The sequence below is a fragment of the Cherax quadricarinatus genome, chromosome 74, assembly GCF_038502225.1.
Source record: "Cherax quadricarinatus isolate ZL_2023a chromosome 74, ASM3850222v1, whole genome shotgun sequence".
Taxonomy (NCBI): Eukaryota; Metazoa; Arthropoda; class Malacostraca; order Decapoda; family Parastacidae; genus Cherax; species Cherax quadricarinatus.
In genome coordinates this window covers 20,872,327-20,893,791 of record NC_091365.1, presented here as the reverse complement: position 1 = coordinate 20,893,791, position 21,465 = coordinate 20,872,327, and the positions used below count along the sequence as shown (strand labels likewise).

General features: G+C 45.9%; 1 protein-coding gene across 3 annotated transcripts in view; it reads right to left on the bottom strand.

Moving 5' to 3' along the window:
- Positions 1 to 21,465, bottom strand: part of LOC128700109 (uncharacterized) — a 150,793-nt gene that overhangs the window by 52,630 nt on the left and 76,698 nt on the right. For all 3 annotated transcript variants that reach the window (XM_070100822.1, XM_070100823.1, XM_070100820.1), the window contains exon 4: positions 13,836 to 13,983. In XM_070100822.1, the coding sequence (XP_069956923.1) occupies positions 13,836 to 13,983 (148 nt within the window). The remainder of the gene's footprint in view (positions 1 to 13,835; positions 13,984 to 21,465) is intronic.

Genomic DNA, 21,465 nt, shown 5'->3' with positions numbered 1-21,465 from the left:
AGTTATGTGATGTGTTACAGTTGTTATGGGCTGTGTTGAAGTTATCATGTGATGTGTTGCAGTTATGTGATGTGTTGCAGTTGTTATGGGATGTGCTGCAGGCACATCACTTACACTAGTGTTACTCACACCATCATCGCACACACCATCAATCACACCACTCAACACCAGGTACACCAACCTTGAAGCAAAAACACTAGGACTTACCCTCCTGGTGGTTGTAGCTTGTGGATCACGTTACATGCATGACTAACACCATCATCACTCACACCATCAGTTACCCTCCTGGTGGTTGTAGCTTGTGGATCACGTTACATGCATGACTAACACCATCATCACTCACACCATCAGTTACCCTCCTGGTGGTTGTAGCTTGTGGATCACGTTACATGCATGACTAACACCATCATCACTCACACCATCAGTTACCCTCCTGGTGGTTGTAGCTTGTGGATCACGTTACATGCATGACTACCACCATCATCACTCACACCATCAGTTACCCTCCTGGTGGTTGTAGCTTGTGGATCACGTTACATGCATGACTAACACCATCATCACTCACACCATCAGTTACCCTCCTGGTGGTTGTAGCTTGTGGATCACGTTACATGCATGACTAACACCATCATCACTCACACCATCAGTTACCCTCCTGGTGGTTGTAGCTTGTGGATCACGTTACATGCATGACTAACACCATCATCACTCACACCATCACTTACTCTCCTGGTGGTTGTAGCTTGTGGATCACGTCACATTCATGACTAACACCATCATCACTCACACCATCAGTTACCATCCTGGTGGTTGTAGCTTGTGGATCACGTTACATGCATGACTAACACCATCATCACTCACACCATCACTTACTCTCCTGGTGGTTGTAGCTTGTGGATCACGTCACATTCATGACTAACACCATCATCACTCACACCATCACTTACCCTCCTGGTGGTTGTAGCTTGTGGATCACGTCACATGCATGACTAACACCATCATCACTCACACCATCACTTACCCTCCTGGTGGTTGTAGCTTGTGGATCACGTCACATGCATGACTAACACCATCATCGCTCACACCATCACTTACACCATCACTTACCCTCCTGGTGGTTGTAGCTTGTGGATCACGTCACATGCATGACTAACACCATCATCACTCACACCATCACTCACACCATCACTTACCCTCCTGGTGGTTGTAGCTTGTGGATCACGTCACATGCATGACTAACACCATCATCACTCACACCATCACTCACACCATCACTTACCCTCCTGGTGGTTGTAGCTTGTGGATCACGTCACATGCATGACTAACACCATCATCACTCACACCATCACTTACCCTCCTGGTGGTTGTAGCTTGTGGATCACGTCACATTCATGACTAACACCATCATCACTCACACCATTACTTACCCTCCTGGTGGTTGTAGCTTGTGGATCACGTCACATTCATGACTAACACCATCATCACTCACACCATCACCCACACCATCACTTACCCTCTTAATGGTTGTAGCTTGTAGATCACCTCACATTCATGACTAACACCATCATCACTCACACCATCACTTACCCTCCTGGTGGTTGTAGCTTGTGGATCACGTCACATTCATGACTAACACCATCATCACTCACACCATCACCCACACCATCACTTACCCTCTTAATGGTTGTAGCTTGTAGATCACCTCACATTCATGACTAACACCATCATCACTCACACCATCACTTACCATCCTGGTGGTTGTAGCTTGTGGATAACGTCACATTCATGACTAACACCATCATCACTCACACCATCACTCACACCATCACTTACCCTCCTGATGGTTGTAGCTTGTAGATCACGTCACATTCATGACTAACACCATTGTGGAAAATATTTTAATCTTCCGAAGCTATAGTGCCTAATAGGTGTTTAAAGTGTCGATATGGGTCAAAAATGTATTTGAAAATGGACTAGAACCAACAGGGAAGCTCTGTCCCTGCGCTGATGGGCAGGGAGAGGTCGATACGGGGCATCATGAGCGGGAGTGTTTGGAATGGAGTTAAGAGGCTGGGAAAACATGGGACCAGGAAGTTGGCATTCACGGTGGCCTAAAGATTAATACAGGCCTCACTTCATAATAGGAAGTGTCATAACTGTTCCTGGTGAAGAGTGAGGGAACGTGATTAATGGGACAGCTGTAATAAAGTGGTAAAATTAGTGAATAATGGTAGGACCGGTGGTGACTGGTGCGACGCCATGGAGTGTGTCCAGGGGAAAATACCCGTGATTTAATCCTCACTCATCGGTCGCAGATCTTAATGGAGTGACCTCTAATGTGCATAATAATTATGAGATATTAAATCGTCGTGTGAATTGTAATGTAATCACTAAGATAAGAGAATGTGTGAAGTGAAATAAGTCGCCTTACTCCGAAGGAACATGTGGAGTCCTGCTCCAAGAATACCTGCTGGAATAAGAACCGTGTCGGTGTAGCAGGACATTGAAATGAGATAGTGAATGGAGGAAATAAGGAGCATCAATCACCCACAGTTAAGTAACCCTTCTAGTTATAGCAGACTTATACTGGCCAGTTAGGTATGTTGTAATTGGATAGGTTGGGGGTGATCCAGCTACATCAAGTGACCACCAGACAATATCTGGTAAGTGGTGGTATTATATAGAAGTGTTTTTTCCTTGATGGATATATACATGTGCAACCTACATCCCCCCTCCCTTCATTCAAAATAGGTTGGCGGAAGTTCATAATGAAAAGTTTGAGGCAATTAGAGTTAGGGCGGGGTTGGAGGATGTTTTAAGGGGGATAGGCCATTGGGTTTTGTACTAAGGAGGTTTAAGGAACGGCAGGCGAAAACCACCTAGGCGTATATTGAGGCAGGTACAGGGGGGGGAGGGTTTGAGAAGGGTCAAGGCCTATCCACCACGGAAAATATTAGTTTGTATGCTGATTTTTGGTTTAGGGAGAAGTGGAGGAGGGTTGGTGGGGGAGTGGGTGAGGGACGTTTTGGGGATGAAGGGTTTAATAGGGTATTAAGTGAGCAGGACAGTGACAGACTCGAGAGTAGTATTAGTGTAGCGGAGGTGGAGGAGGCAGTTTTTGGGCTGTGCCAGGGTAAAACCCCAGGCATAGACGGCATACCAAATGATTTTTATAGGTGTCATTGGGGGAGTGTACAGCATTGTCTGGTGGGGGTTTTGAATTGTATGTTAAGTAGTGGGAGGATGGGAAAATCGCAAGAAATGGGTGTCATAGTTTTAGTGCCCAAACAGAAGGAATGCCGAGTTTTGAATGATTACCGTGCGATTACGTTAATGTGCTTGGATTACAAGATTTTTGCTAAGATTTTGGGCAACAGAATGAGGAAAGTGTTGGGTTTAGTGTTACATAGGGGGAAGTTGGGAATACTGGGGAGAAGGATGAGGGATGGACATGGTTTTATTAGGGATTTTCTAGAGAGTTGTACGGGAGGGGGAATACTAGGTTTAGATTGGGAGAACGCATATGATTGCGTGGACAGGGATTTCTTAGGGGTTTGCTTAGAGAGGTTGGGGTTTCGGGAGGGGGTAGTGAGGTGGGTGAACACCCTGTATGCTGAGGCGGAGGTGAGGGTACAGGTCAATGGGAGGTTGGGTGAAAGTGTACCGATGGAGAGGGGTTTGAGGCAGGGTTGCCCGCTGTCGCAGCTGCTCTTTGCGTGTGTGCAGAATCTTTTCTATGAGTCTGTTGAGCGGGTGATGGACAAACAGGAGATGGTGGGGGGTGCAAAGGGGGCATCGTTGGGTATGTGGATGATACTACTGTTTTGCTATGGGGTAAGGAAGAGTTAAGGAGGGTGGGTAGAATGATTCAGATGTTTGGTATGAATACGGGGATGCGGGTTAATATGGTGAAATCAAGGTTACTAGAGGTGGGTAATTGGATAGGGGGGGCTTGGGGATGGGGTTAGGATGTACAGTGGTTGATAGAATCAGGGTATGTGGGATATGATATATGGCGGAGGTGCAGGCATGCAGAAGGGTAAATTCGGAGTCGGTCACGGGTAAGGTTTTAGGTAGACTGGGAGGTTTAAGTGCGAGGGACCTAGCTTTACATCAGAGGGTAGTGGTGGTAAATTCACTTGTCTATAGCAAGGTATGGGGGGTGGCAGAGGTTTTTCTCTTAGAGGTACAGGACATTGTGGAAATGCAGAGGAGGGTGCTAAAGTTTGTGTGGGGATTTGGGAGGGCATGGTTAAGTAAGGAGGTGGTTATGACGGATGTTCAGAGAGGGGGGTTTAGGTTTGTTGCCTTTAGGGCTGAGAGTAATTGCTATATATATCAAGCAGAGGTATATTAGGGAAGGGGGTGTGAGGGGAGTTAAAGTAGGAAGAGTTATGGAGGAGGCATGTAAATGGTGGAGTGGAAAGGATTTTAGGTTTTGTGAAGATATGTTGAGATTTTTATTGACAGTGCAACAGGTGGATAACATCAAAGTGAAAAGGTTGGTGAGGGTAGTGAGAGGTCAGGGAATTATACAATGGGTAGCCGTGTATCCAACATATGATTCGGGGGTTATTTGGAAAGATTTTAGTAAGCTTCGGATACCGGCTAGAGTAAGAGAATTAATGTATCGTTTCATCATGGGGATTCTGGCCTCCAAGGAGGTGTTAAGATGTATGGGGTTTGTGGAAGAGGCTTTTAGTCATTTTTGTGGTGATGTTGAAACGGCGTTTCATGTGGTCTTCTTTTGTACCTCCTTGGAGGGGGTGAGATCATGGATGGGTGGGGTTATCAGACTGTTGGGGGGGGTCGTTTGCCGCTTTTAAGGGCTTTACTACTAGATGTAAGGGGAGTGCCTAGGGATGTTGGAAGGGCTATAATGTATATCATAGTAGATTATCTGGATATCTCGTGGGGAATGAGGGGATTAAGGGGTGAAACGAGGATAAAAGCGTTGGTGGCTAGATTCTATAGGATGAAGTGTAGGAATATGCTGGTTTATGGGGTATCCTGGGAAAAAAGTTTCCCGGAAGGTTATAGGAACCTCACTGCGGGTTTCCTTTGTCGGGGTCCCTGAGGATGGACAAAGGGGTGGTCTTCTTATGGGGGGATGTAAAGGGGGAGTGTTTTTTTTTTTCCTCTGGAGTTTGTGGTGTGTAAGAGGAAGGTAGTAACAGTTAGGTATGGATGGTACGCTATGTTTCACGAGAATGTTTGTCATAGTGAGATATAAGTGTAGCTTACAAGGTTAATTTTTTAAACCTGATGGTTATGCTCACTGTGTTAAAAAATTTCCTTGATAGCCAGGATACCGAGCCCTTAGGATCTTGTTTTTAAGTAATCAGTTTGGCAAGCTGGTTTCAACAAAAAAATTTCTGAGGTACATGTCTGTTCTTTTGGGACGGGCAAAATACAGCGGCCCTTATACTTAGTACTTGTCCTGTGTTATGTTTAACTTCTATTGTCTGCTGGAGGTTCTATGTGGTAATTTTTAAGTGTATGTATAGGTCTTGGGTCTATACCATGTTTATTACGGGGTTATACCAAAAAAGTTTTGTGGACAAGAATTTCGGTTTACATACATATGTGGGGGTTTAATTTATGTGTAGGGTTTGGGTTTAAACCCTTTTGATGTGCCGAGGTTTTTGTTATAAAGCCTTGTTTTGGGTTATTTTATTATTGTATGTTACATGTATGTTGTTCTGTTTTCTGTACCAGAATTATTGCACTTGATGGTTTAACATATTAATAATATTAAAATACTGTTTCTCTATGGTTATTGTGCATAAGGAATCATACGTTCCTTCCGAATTCCTATTGGTTAGGATATATAATGTAACATAGTGGGTATGTTCGGGTTTTGTTTTGTTTTATAGTTATGGTAGCTTTGCTTAGGGTCTTTTTACTTTACTGACATGATATGTGTAGTACATATTGTGTGTGTTAAAGGTGGTTATGGTTTTAGTCATGTGTGACAATTTCAACTTTAGTAACCTTGTGATGTTGTACATTTGTATGTTTTTTTGTTGTAATAGGTTATGACAGGTACTCATTTTATATTGTTAAAGCATGTAATGTTTCATTTTGGTGTGTTTTTTTTGGTTACAATGGCGTGGCGGCTACTATTAATGACTGTTATACTTTAGTGAGGTTTGTCTCAGCGTGTATTGTTATAACAGGATGTTGTTATAATACTTGTTACCTCCAGGAATAACTTGGTACTAGTAGTACAAGACTGTTTTTGTATTCCTGTACTGTTATTATGTATCCTTTGTACTTTTGTACGGTTTTTAATCAAAATATAAAAAAATACCATCATCACTCACACCATCGCTCACACCATCATTTACCCTCCTGGTGGTTCTAGCTTGTGGATCACGTCATATGCATGACTAACACCATCATCACTCACACCATCATCACTCACATAATCACTCACACCATCACTTACCCTCCTGGTGGTTGTAGCTTGTGGATCACGTCACATGCATGACTAACACCATCATCACTCACACCATCATCACTCACATAATCACTCACACCATCACTTACCCTCCTGGTGGTTGTAGCTTGTGGATCACGTCACATGCATGACTAACACCATCATCACTCACACCATCATCACTCACATAATCACTCACACCATCACTTACCCTCCTGGTGGTTCTAGCTTGTGGATCACGTCACATGCATGACTAACACCATCATCACTCACACCATCACTTACTCTCCTGGTGGTTGTAGCTTGTGGATCACGTCACATGCATGACTAACACCATCATCACTCACACCATCACTCACACCATCACTTACCCTCCTGGTGGTTGTAGCTTGTGGATCACGTCACATGCATGACTAACACCATCATCACTCACACCATCACTTACTCTCCTGGTGGTTGTAGCTTGTGGATCACGTCACATGCATGACTAACACCATCATCACTCACACCATCACTCACACCATCACTTACCCTCCTGGTGGTTGTAGCTTGTGGATCACGTCACATGCATGACTAACACCATCATCACTCACACCATCATCACTCACATAATCACTCACACCATCACTTACCCTCCTGGTGGTTCTAGCTTGTGGATCACGTCACATGCATGACTAACACCATCATCACTCACACCATCACTTACTCTCCTGGTGGTTGTAGCTTGTGGATCACGTCACATGCATGACTAACACCATCATCACTCACACCATCATCACTCACATAATCACTCACACCATCACTTACTCTCCTGGTGGTTGTAGCTTGTGGATCACGTCACATGCATGACTAACACCATCATCACTCACACCATCATCACTCACATAATCACTCACACCATCACTTACCCTCCTGGTGGTTGTAGCTTGTGGATCACGTCACATGCATGACTAACACCATCATCACTCACACCATCATCACTCACATAATCACTCACACCATCACTTACCCTCCTGGTGGTTCTAGCTTGTGGATCACGTCACATGCATGACTAACACCATCATCACTCACACCATCACTTACTCTCCTGGTGGTTGTAGCTTGTGGATCACGTCACATGCATGACTAACACCATCATCACTCACACCATCACTCACACCATCACTTACCCTCCTGGTGGTTGTAGCTTGTGGATCACGTCACATGCATGACTAACACCATCATCACTCACACCATCACTTACCCTCCTGGTGGTTGTAGCTTGTGGATCACGTCACATGCATGACTAACACCATCATCACTCACACCATCACTTACCCTCCTGGTGGTTGTAGCTTGTGGATCACGTCACATGCATGACTAACACCATCATCACTCACACCATCACTTACTCTCCTGGTGGTTGTAGCTTGTGGATCACGTCACATGCATGACTAACACCATCATCACTCACACCATCACTCACACCATCACTTACCCTCCTGGTGGTTGTAGCTTGTGGATCACGTCACATGCATCACTAACACCATCATCACTCACACCATCACTCACACCATCACTTACTCTCCTGGTGGTTGTAGCTTGTGGATCACGTCACATGCATGACTAACACCATCATCACTCACACCATCACTCACACCATCACTTACTCTCCTGGTGGTTGTAGCTTGTGGATCACGTCACATGCATGACTAACACCATCATCACTCACACCATCACTTACCCTCCTGGTGGTTCTAGCTTGTGGATCACGTCACATGCATGACTAACACCATCATCACTCACACCATCACTTACTCTCCTGGTGGTTGTAGCTTGTGGATCACGTCACATGCATGACTAACACCATCATCACTCACACCATCACTTACTCTCCTGGTGGTTGTAGCTTGTGGATCACGTCACAAGCATGACTAACACCATCATCACTCACACCATCACTTACTCTCCTGGTGGTTGTAGCTTGTGGATCACGTCACATGCATGACTAACACCATCATCACTCACACTATCACTTACCCTCCTGGTGGTTGTAGCTTGTGGATCACGTCACATGCATGACTAACACCATCATCACTCACACCATCACTTACTCTCCTGGTGGTTGTAGCTTGTGGATCACGTCACATGCATGACTAACACCATCATCACTCACACCATCACTCACACCATCACTTACCCTCCTGGTGGTTGTAGCTTGTGGATCACGTCACATGCATGACTAACACCATCATCACTCACACCATCACTTACCCTCCTGGTGGTTGTAGCTTGTGGATCACGTCACAAGCATGACTAACACCATCATCACTCACACCATCACTCACACCATCACTTACCCTGCTAGTGGTTGTAACTTGTGGATCACGTCACAAGCATGACTAACACCATCATCACTCACACCATCACTCACACCATCACTTACCCTGCTGGTGGTTGTAGCTTGTGGATCACGTCACATGCATGACTAACACCATCATCACTCACACTATCACTTACCCTCCTGGTGGTTGTAGCTTGTGGATCACGTCACATGCATGACTAACACCATCATCACTCACACCATTACTTACTCTCCTGGTGGTTGTAGCTTGTGGATCACGTCACATGCATGACTAACACCATCATCACTCACACTATCACTTACCCTCCTGGTGGTTGTAGCTTGTGGATCACGTCACATGCATGACTAACACCATCATCACTCACACCATCACTTACCCTCCTGGTGGTTGTAGCTTGTGGATCACGTCACATGCATGACTAACACCATCATCACTCACACTATCACTTACCCTCCTGGTGGTTGTAGCTTGTGGATCACGTCACATGCATGACTAACACCATCATCACTCACACCATCACTTACTCTCCTGGTGGTTGTAGCTTGTGGATCACGTCACATGCATGACTAACACCATCATCACTCACACCATCACTTACTCTCCTGGTGGTTGTAGCTTGTGGATCACGTCACATGCATGACTAACACCATCATCACTCACACCATCACTTACCCTCCTGGTGGTTGTAGCTTGTGGATCACGTCACATGCATGACTAACACCATCATCACTCACACTATCACTTACCCTCCTGGTGGTTGTAGCTTGTGGATCACGTCACATGCATGACTAACACCATCATCACTCACACCATCACTTACTCTCCTGGTGGTTGTAGCTTGTGGATCACGTCACATGCATGACTAACACCATCATCACTCACACCATCACTCACACCATCACTTACCCTGCTGGTGGTTGTAGCTTGTGGATCACGTCACATGCATGACTAACACCATCATCACTCACACCATCACTTACCCTGCTGGTGGTTGTAGCTTGTGGATCACGTCACATGCATGACTAACACCATCATCACTCACACCATCACTTACCCTGCTGGTGGTTGTAGCTTGTGGATCACGTCACATGCATGACTAACACCATCATCACTCACACCATCACTTACCCTGCTGGTGGTTGTAGCTTGTGGATCACGTCACATGCATGACTAACACCATCATCACTCACACCATCACTTACTCTCCTGGTGGTTGTAGCTTGTGGATCACGTCACATGCATGACTAACACCATCATCACTCACACCATCACTTACCCTGCTGGTGGTTGTAGCTTGTGGATCACGTCACATGCATGACTAACACCATCATCACTCACACCATCACTTACCCTGCTGGTGGTTGTAGCTTGTGGATCACGTCACAAGCATGACTAACACCATCATCACTCACACCATCACTTACTCTCCTGGTGGTTGTAGGTTGTGGATCACGTCACATGCATGACTAACACCATCATCACTCACACCATCACTTACTCTCCTGGTGGTTGTAGCTTGTGGATCACGTCACATGCATGACTAACACCATCATCACTCACACCATCACTTACCCTGCTGGTGGTTGTAGCTTGTGGATCACGTCACATGCATGACTAACACCATCATCACTCACACCATCACTTACCCTGCTGGTGGTTGTAGCTTGTGGATCACGTCACAAGCATGACTAACACCATCATCACTCACACCATCACTTACTCTCCTGGTGGTTGTAGCTTGTGGATCACGTCACATGCATGACTAACACCATCATCACTCACACCATCACTTACTCTCCTGGTGGTTGTAGCTTGTGGATCACGTCACATGCATGACTAACACCATCATCACTCACACCATCACTTACTCTCCTGGTGGTTGTAGCTTGTGGATCACGTCACATGCATGACTAACACCATCATCACTCACACCATCACTTACTCTCCTGGTGGTTGTAGCTTGTGGATCACGTCACATGCATGACTAACACCATCATCACTCACACCATCACTTACTCTCCTGGTGGTTGTAGCTTGTGGATCACGTCACATGCATGACTAACACCATCATCACTCACACCATCACTCACACCATCACTTACCCTCCTGGTGGTTGTAGCTTGTGGATCACGTCACATGCATGACTAACACCATCATCACTCACACCATCACTTACCCTCCTGGTGGTTGTAGCTTGTGGATCACGTCACAAGCATGACTAACACCATCATCACTCACACCATCACTCACACCATCACTTACCCTGCTAGTGGTTGTAACTTGTGGATCACGTCACAAGCATGACTAACACCATCATCACTCACACCATCACTCACACCATCACTTACCCTGCTGGTGGTTGTAGCTTGTGGATCACGTCACATGCATGACTAACACCATCATCACTCACACTATCACTTACCCTCCTGGTGGTTGTAGCTTGTGGATCACGTCACATGCATGACTAACACCATCATCACTCACACCATTACTTACTCTCCTGGTGGTTGTAGCTTGTGGATCACGTCACATGCATGACTAACACCATCATCACTCACACTATCACTTACCCTCCTGGTGGTTGTAGCTTGTGGATCACGTCACATGCATGACTAACACCATCATCACTCACACCATCACTTACCCTCCTGGTGGTTGTAGCTTGTGGATCACGTCACATGCATGACTAACACCATCATCACTCACACTATCACTTACCCTCCTGGTGGTTGTAGCTTGTGGATCACGTCACATGCATGACTAACACCATCATCACTCACACCATCACTTACTCTCCTGGTGGTTGTAGCTTGTGGATCACGTCACATGCATGACTAACACCATCATCACTCACACCATCACTTACTCTCCTGGTGGTTGTAGCTTGTGGATCACGTCACATGCATGACTAACACCATCATCACTCACACCATCACTTACCCTCCTGGTGGTTGTAGCTTGTGGATCACGTCACATGCATGACTAACACCATCATCACTCACACTATCACTTACCCTCCTGGTGGTTGTAGCTTGTGGATCACGTCACATGCATGACTAACACCATCATCACTCACACCATCACTTACTCTCCTGGTGGTTGTAGCTTGTGGATCACGTCACATGCATGACTAACACCATCATCACTCACACCATCACTCACACCATCACTTACCCTGCTGGTGGTTGTAGCTTGTGGATCACGTCACATGCATGACTAACACCATCATCACTCACACCATCACTTACCCTGCTGGTGGTTGTAGCTTGTGGATCACGTCACATGCATGACTAACACCATCATCACTCACACCATCACTTACCCTGCTGGTGGTTGTAGCTTGTGGATCACGTCACATGCATGACTAACACCATCATCACTCACACCATCACTTACCCTCCTGGTGGTTGTAGCTTGTGGATCACGTCACATGCATGACTAACACCATCATCACTCACACTATCACTTACCCTCCTGGTGGTTGTAGCTTGTGGATCACGTCACATGCATGACTAACACCATCATCACTCACACCATCACTTACTCTCCTGGTGGTTGTAGCTTGTGGATCACGTCACATGCATGACTAACACCATCATCACTCACACCATCACTCACACCATCACTTACCCTGCTGGTGGTTGTAGCTTGTGGATCACGTCACATGCATGACTAACACCATCATCACTCACACCATCACTTACCCTGCTGGTGGTTGTAGCTTGTGGATCACGTCACATGCATGACTAACACCATCATCACTCACACCATCACTTACCCTGCTGGTGGTTGTAGCTTGTGGATCACGTCACATGCATGACTAACACCATCATCACTCACACCATCACTTACCCTGCTGGTGGTTGTAGCTTGTGGATCACGTCACATGCATGACTAACACCATCATCACTCACACCATCACTTACTCTCCTGGTGGTTGTAGCTTGTGGATCACGTCACATGCATGACTAACACCATCATCACTCACACCATCACTTACCCTGCTGGTGGTTGTAGCTTGTGGATCACGTCACATGCATGACTAACACCATCATCACTCACACCATCACTTACCCTGCTGGTGGTTGTAGCTTGTGGATCACGTCACAAGCATGACTAACACCATCATCACTCACACCATCACTTACTCTCCTGGTGGTTGTAGGTTGTGGATCACGTCACATGCATGACTAACACCATCATCACTCACACCATCACTTACTCTCCTGGTGGTTGTAGCTTGTGGATCACGTCACATGCATGACTAACACCATCATCACTCACACCATCACTTACCCTGCTGGTGGTTGTAGCTTGTGGATCACGTCACATGCATGACTAACACCATCATCACTCACACCATCACTTACCCTGCTGGTGGTTGTAGCTTGTGGATCACGTCACAAGCATGACTAACACCATCATCACTCACACCATCACTTACTCTCCTGGTGGTTGTAGCTTGTGGATCACGTCACATGCATGACTAACACCATCATCACTCACACCATCACTTACTCTCCTGGTGGTTGTAGCTTGTGGATCACGTCACATGCATGACTAACACCATCATCACTCACACCATCACTTACTCTCCTGGTGGTTGTAGCTTGTGGATCACGTCACATGCATGACTAACACCATCATCACTCACACCATCACTTACTCTCCTGGTGGTTGTAGCTTGTGGATCACGTCACATGCATGACTAACACCATCATCACTCACACCATCACTTACTCTCCTGGTGGTTGTAGCTTGTGGATCACGTCACATGCATGACTAACACCATCATCACTCACACCATCACTTACTCTCCTGGTGGTTGTAGCTTGTGGATCACGTCACATGCATGACTAACACCATCATCACTCACACCATCACTTACTCTCCTGGTGGTTGTAGCTTGTGGATCACGTCACATGCATGACTAACACCATCATCACTCACACCATCACTTACTCTCCTGGTGGTTGTAGCTTGTGGATCACGTCACATGCATGACTAACACCATCATCACTCACACCATCACTCACACCATCACTTACCCTCCTGGTGGTTGTAGCTTGTGGATCACGTCACATGCATGACTAACACCATCATCGCTCACATCGCTGAGGATCACCTCCACAAACTTGTGTGTTACTGGCAGAGGCTGTAACTCTCCCGGGGATACTTCTGCTGGTACTCTCACCGCTGTAATGATGCGCCATAGTGACATAACACACCATGACTTTCATTATACCTACAACAATGTCAGTATCATCAACTACACACCTGTAGTGATTCACCACACACACCAACACACAGGTTTCACATCACTCACACACACCAACACACAGGTTTCACATCACTCACACACACCAACACACAGGTTTCACATCACTCACACACACCAACACACAGGTTTCACATCACTCACACACACCAACACACAGGTTTCACATCACTCACACACACCAACACACAGGTTTCACATCACTCACACACACCAACACTCATGTTTCTCATCACTCACACACCAACACTCATGTTTCTCATCACTCACACACCAACACTCATGTTTCTCGTCACTAACACACACACCAACACTCATGTTTCTCATCACTCACACACACCAACACTCATGTTTCTCATCACTCACACACCAACACTCATGTTTCTCATCACTCACACACCAACACTCATGTTTCTCGTCACTAACACACACACCAACACTCATGTTTCTCATCACTCACACACACCAACACTCATGTTTCTCATCACACACACACACCAACACTCATGTTTCTCATCACTCACACACACCAACACTCATGTTTCTCATCACACACACACACCAACACTCATGTTTCTCATCACTCACACACACCAACACTCATGTTTCTCATCACTCACACACACCAACACTCATGTTTCTCATCACACACACACACCAACACTCATGTTTCTCATCACTCACACACACCAACACTCATGTTTCTCATCACTCACACACCAACACTCATGTTTCTCGTCACTAACACACACACCAACACTCATGTTTCTCATCACTCACACACACCAACACTCATGTTTCTCATCACTCACACACACCAACACTCATGTTTTTCATCACACACACACACCAACACTCATGTTTCTCATCACTCACACACACCAACACTCATGTTTCTCATCACTCACACACACCAACACTCATGTTTCTCATCACTCACACACACCAACACTCATGTTTCTCATCACTCACACACACCAACACTCATGTTTCTCATCACTCACACACACCAACACTCATGTTTCTCATCACTCACACACACCAACACTCATGTTTCTCATCACTCACACACACCAACACTCATGTTTCTCATCACTCACACACACCAACACTCATGTTTCTCATCACTCACACACACCAACACTCATGTTTCTCATCACTCACACACACCAACACTCATGTTTCTCATCACTCACACACACCAACACTCATGTTTCTCATCACTCACACACACCAACACTCATGTTTCTCATCACTCACACACACCAACACTCATGTTTCTCGTCACTAACACACACACCAACACTCATGTTTCTCATCACTCACACTCACACTCACCAACACTCATGTTTCTCATCACTCACACACACCAACACTCATGTTTCTCATCACTCACACACACACACACACACACACGAACACTCATGTTTCTCATCACTCACACACACCAACACTCATGTTTCTCATCACTCACACACACACCAACACTCATGTTTCTCATCACTCACACACACACCAACACTCATGTTTCTCATCACTCACACACACACCAACACTCATGTTTCTCATCACTCACACACACACCAACACTCATGTTTCTCATCACTCACACACACACCAACACTCATGTTTCTCATCACTCACACACACACCAACACTCATGTTTCTCATCACTCACACACACACCAACACTCATGTTTCTCATCACTCACACACACACCAACACTCATGTTTCTCATCACTCACACACACCAACACTCATGTTTCTCGTCACTAACACACACACCAACACTCATGTTTCTCATCACTCACACTCACACACACCAACACTCATGTTTCTCATCACTCACACACACCAACACTCATGTTTCTCATCACTCACACACACACACACGAACACTCATGTTTCTCATCAATCACACACACCAACACTCATGTTTCTCATCACTCACACACACACACACACCAACACTCATGTTTCTCATCACTCACACACACACACACACCAACACTCATGTTTCTCATCACTCACACACACACCCACACCAACACTCATGTTTCTCATCACTCACACACACACACACCAACACTCATGTTTCTCATCACTCACACACACACCAACACTCATGTTTCTCATCACTCACACACACACCAACACTCATGTTTCTCATCACTCACACACACACCAACACTCATGCTTCTCATCACTCACACACACACCAACACTCATGTTTCTCATCACTCACACACACCAACACTCATGTTTCTCGTCACTAACACACACACCAACACTCATGTTTCTCATCACTCACACACACCAACACTCATGTTTCTCATCACTCACACACACCAACACTCATGTTTTTCATCACACACACACACCAACACTCATGTTTCTCATCACTCACACACACCAACACTCATGTTTCTCATCACTCACACACACCAACACTCATGTTTCTCATCACTCTCACACACCAACACTCATGTTTCTCATCACTCACACACACCAACACTCATGTTTCTCATCACTCACACACACCAACACTCATGTTTCTCATCACTCACACACACCAACACTCATGTTTCTCATCACTCACACACACCAACACTCACGTTTCTCATCACTCACACACACCAACACTCATGTTTCTCATCACTCACACACACCAACACTCATGTTTCTCATCACTCACACACACCAACACTCATGTTTCTCATCACTCACACACACCAACACTCATGTTTCTCATCACTCACACACACCAACACTCATGTTTCTCATCACTCACACACACCAACACTCATGTTTCTCGTCACTAACACACACACCAACACTCATGTTTCTCATCACTCACACTCACACTCACCAACACTCATGTTTCTCATCACTCACACACACCAACACTCATGTTTCTCATCACTCACACACACACACACACACACGAACACTCATGTTTCTCATCACTCACACACACCAACACTCATGTTTCTCATCACTCACACACACACCAACACTCATGTTTCTCATCACTCACACACACACACACACACACACACCAACACTCATGTTTCTCATCACTCACACACACACCAACACTCATGTTTCTCATCACTCACACACACACCAACACTCATGTTTCTCATCACTCACACACACACCAACACTCATGTTTCTCATCACTCACACACACACCAACACTCATGTTTCTCATCACTCACACACACACCAACACTCATGTTTCTCATCACTCACACACACACCAACACTCATGTTTCTCATCACTCACACACACCAACACTCATGTTTCTCGTCACTAACACACACACCAACACTCATGTTTCTCATCACTCACACTCACACACACCAACACTCATGTTTCTCATCACTCACACACACCAACACTCATGTTTCTCATCACTCACACACACACACACGAACACTCATGTTTCTCATCAATCACACACACCAACACTCATGTTTCTCATCACTCACACACACACACACACCAACACTCATGTTTCTCATCACTCACACACACACACACACCAACACTCATGTTTCTCATCACTCACACACACACCCACACCAACACTCATGTTTCTCATCACTCACACACACACACACCAACACTCTTGTTTCTCATCACTCACACACACACCAACACTCATGTTTCTCATCACTCACACACACACCAACACTCATGTTTCTCATCACTCACACACACACCAACACTCATGCTTCTCATCACTCACACACACACCAACACTCATGTTTCTCATCACTCACACACACACCAACACTCATGTTTCTCATCATTCACACACACACCAACACTCATGTTTCTCATCACTCACACACACACCAACACTCATGTTTCTCATCACTCACACACACACACACCAACACTCACGTTTCTCATCACTCACACACACACCAACACTCATATTTCTCATCACTCACACACACACCAACACTCATGTTTCACATCACTCACACACACACCAACACTCATGTTTCTCATCACTCACACAAACACACACACCAACACTCATGTTTAACATCACTCACACACACACACACACACACACACACACACACACACACTGGACACACACTGAAAGGAAGCAGGAAGAAAGAAAGGAGATTGAGAAAATCATCACGGAAATAGGTGAAGAGATGGACGAGATTGTAAATTTTCAGAGAATAGTGGGGTACTCGAAGGGGAGAAAACGACCAATCAAGCTGATTCTCAGGACGGAAACAGTGCGGAACAGGATCCTCCAAGAGAAACCACGATTGAAATACTCGGAAGAGTACAAGAGGGTGTTCCTAGACAGAGACAGAACAAAATCTGAACGACAGCAGCTGAGGGAGAGGACAAAAAAGCGAAAGGAGCTAGGAAAAGAGACAAGGAGGGAATCAGCAGAGGTCAGTCAGAGCAGGACAGAACAGCAAGGGCAAGCACACACACAACTACTCTCAGAACCATACAACCTATCACACCATCCCAACACACACTACAATCCATACCCACAGCCTCCACCCAACACCGAGCTATAGAATCCCACAGTATGCCACCAGGTCTCCCACCCTCACAGGCCCCCCAAACCACAGTGTTGGAAAGGAAACTGAAGGTATGGTACACAAACGCTGATGGAATAACAAATAAGTGGGAGGAGTGGCACGAAAGAGTCAAAGAAGCATCACCGGACATCATAGCTCTCACAGAAACCAAGCTTACAGGTATGATAACAGATGCCATCTTTCCAACGGGATACCAAATCCTGAGGAAAGACAGAGGGAACAGGGGGGGTGGAGGAGTGGCGTTGCTGATCAAAAATCGCTGGAATTTTGATGAGCTGGAGAGAGGAGATAGCGGAGAAGAAAGTGATTACATAGTGGGAACACTTCACTCTGGAGGTCCCAAGGTGGTAATAGCAGTGATGTATAACCCACCACAGAACAGCAGGAGGCCAAGGCAAGAGTACGACGAGAGCAATAGAGCGATGGTTGACACACTGGCTAGAGTGGCCAGAAGAGCTCATGCATGCAGGGCAAAGCTCCTGATCATGGGTGACTTTAACCACAAGGAGATCGATTGGGAGAACTTGGACCCACATGGGGGCCAAGATACATGGAGGGCTAAGATGATGGAGGTGGTACTGGAGAACTTCATGTACCAACACGTAAGGGACACTACAAGAGAGAGAGGAGAGGATGAACCAGCAAGGCTGGACTTAGTATTCACCTTCAGTAGTGCAGATATCTAGGACATCACATATGAAAGACCCCTTGGGGCCAGTGACCATGTGGTTTTAAGCTTCGAATACACAGTAGAGCTACAAGTGGAGGGAGAAGCAGGAAGGCCAGGACGAATGAAGCCAAACTACAAGAAAGGGGAATACACAGGAATGAGGAACTACCTGAACGGGGTTCAGTGGGACAGAGAACTGGCAGGGAAGCCAGTTAATGAGATGATGGAATATGTAGCAACAAAATGCAAGGAGGCTGAGGAGAGGTTTGTACCCAAGGGTAACAGGAGTAATGAAAAAGCCAGGATGAGCCCATGGTTTACCCAAAGGTGCAGGGAGGCAAAAACCAAGTGTGCTAGGGAATGGAAGAAATATAGAAGGCAAAGGACCCAGGAGAATAAGGAGAACAGTCGTAGAGCCAGAAACGAATATGCACAGATAAGAAGGGAGGCCCAAAGACAATATGAAAATGACATAGCAGCGAAAGCCAAATCTGACCCAAAACTGTTGTACAGCCACATCAGGAGGAAAACAACAGTCAAGGACCAGGTAATCAGGCTAAGGAAGGAAGGAGGAGAGACAACAGGAAATGACCGTGAAGTATGTGAAGAACTCAACAAGAGATTCAAAGAGGTGTTCACAGAGGAGACAGAAGGGACTCCAGAAAGACGGAGAGGTGGGGCACACCACCAAGTGCTGGACACAGTGCACACAACCGAGGAAGAAGTGAAGAGGCTTCTGAGTGAGCTAGATACCTCAAAGGCAATGGGGCCAGATAACATCTCCCCATGGGTATTGAGAGAGGGAGCAGAGGCGCTATGTGTACCCCTAACAACAATATTCAATACATCTATCGAAACAGGGAGATTGCCTGAGGCATGGAAGACAGCAAATGTAGTCCCAATCTTTAAAAAAGGAGACAGACATGAAGCATTAAACTACAGACCAGTGTCACTGACATGTATAGTATGCAAAATCATGGAGAAGATTATCAGGAGAAGAGTGGTGGAACACCTAGAAAGGAATGATCTCATCAACAGCAGCCAGCATGGTTTCAGGGACGGGAAATCCTGTGTCACAAACCTACTGGAGTTCTATGACATGGTGACAGCAGTAAGACAAGAGAGAGAGGGGTGGGTGGATTGCATTTTCTTGGACTGCAAGAAGGCGTTTGACACAGTTCCACACAAGAGATTGGTGCAAAAACTGGAGGACCAAGCAGGGATAACAGGGAAGGCACTACAATGGATCAGGGAATACTTGTCAGGAAGACAGCAGCGAGTCATGGTACGTGGCGAGGTGTCAGAGTGGGCACCTGTGACCAGCGGGGTCCCGCAGGGGTCAGTCCTAGGACCAGTGCTGTTTCTGGTATTTGTGAACGACATGACGGAAGGAATAGACTCTGAGGTGTCCCTGTTTGCAGATGACGTGAAGTTGATGAGAAGAATACACTCGATCGAAGACCAGGCAGAACTACAAAGGGATCTGGACAGGCTGCAGACCTGGTCCAGCAATTGGCTCCTGGAGTTCAATCCCACCAAGTGCAAAGTCATGAAGATTGGGGAAGGGCAAAGAAGGCCGCAGACGGAGTACAGTCTAGGGGGTCAGAGACTACAAACCTCACTCAAGGAAAAAGATCTTGGGGTGAGTATAACACCAGGCACATCTCCTGAAGCACACATCAACCAAATAACTGCTGCAGCATATGGGCGCCTAGCAAACCTCAGAACAGCATTCCGACATCTTAATAAGGAATCGTTCAGGACCCTGTACACCGTATACGTTAGGCCCATATTGGAGTATGCGGCACCAGTTTGGAACCCACACCTAGCCAAGCACGTAAAGAAACTAGAGAAAGTGCAAAGGTTTGCAACAAGACTAGTCCCAGAGCTAAGAGGTATGTCCTACGAGGAGAGGTTAAGGGAAATCAACCTGACGACACTGGAGGACAGGAGAGATAGGGGGGACATGATAACGACATACAAAATACTGAGAGGAATTGACAAGGTGGACAAAGACAGGATGTTCCAGAGATTGGACACAGTAACAAGGGGACACAGTTGGAAGCTGAAGACACAGATGAATCTCAGAGATTTATATTTTTTATTTATTAACACACTGGCCGATTCCCACCAAGGCAGGGT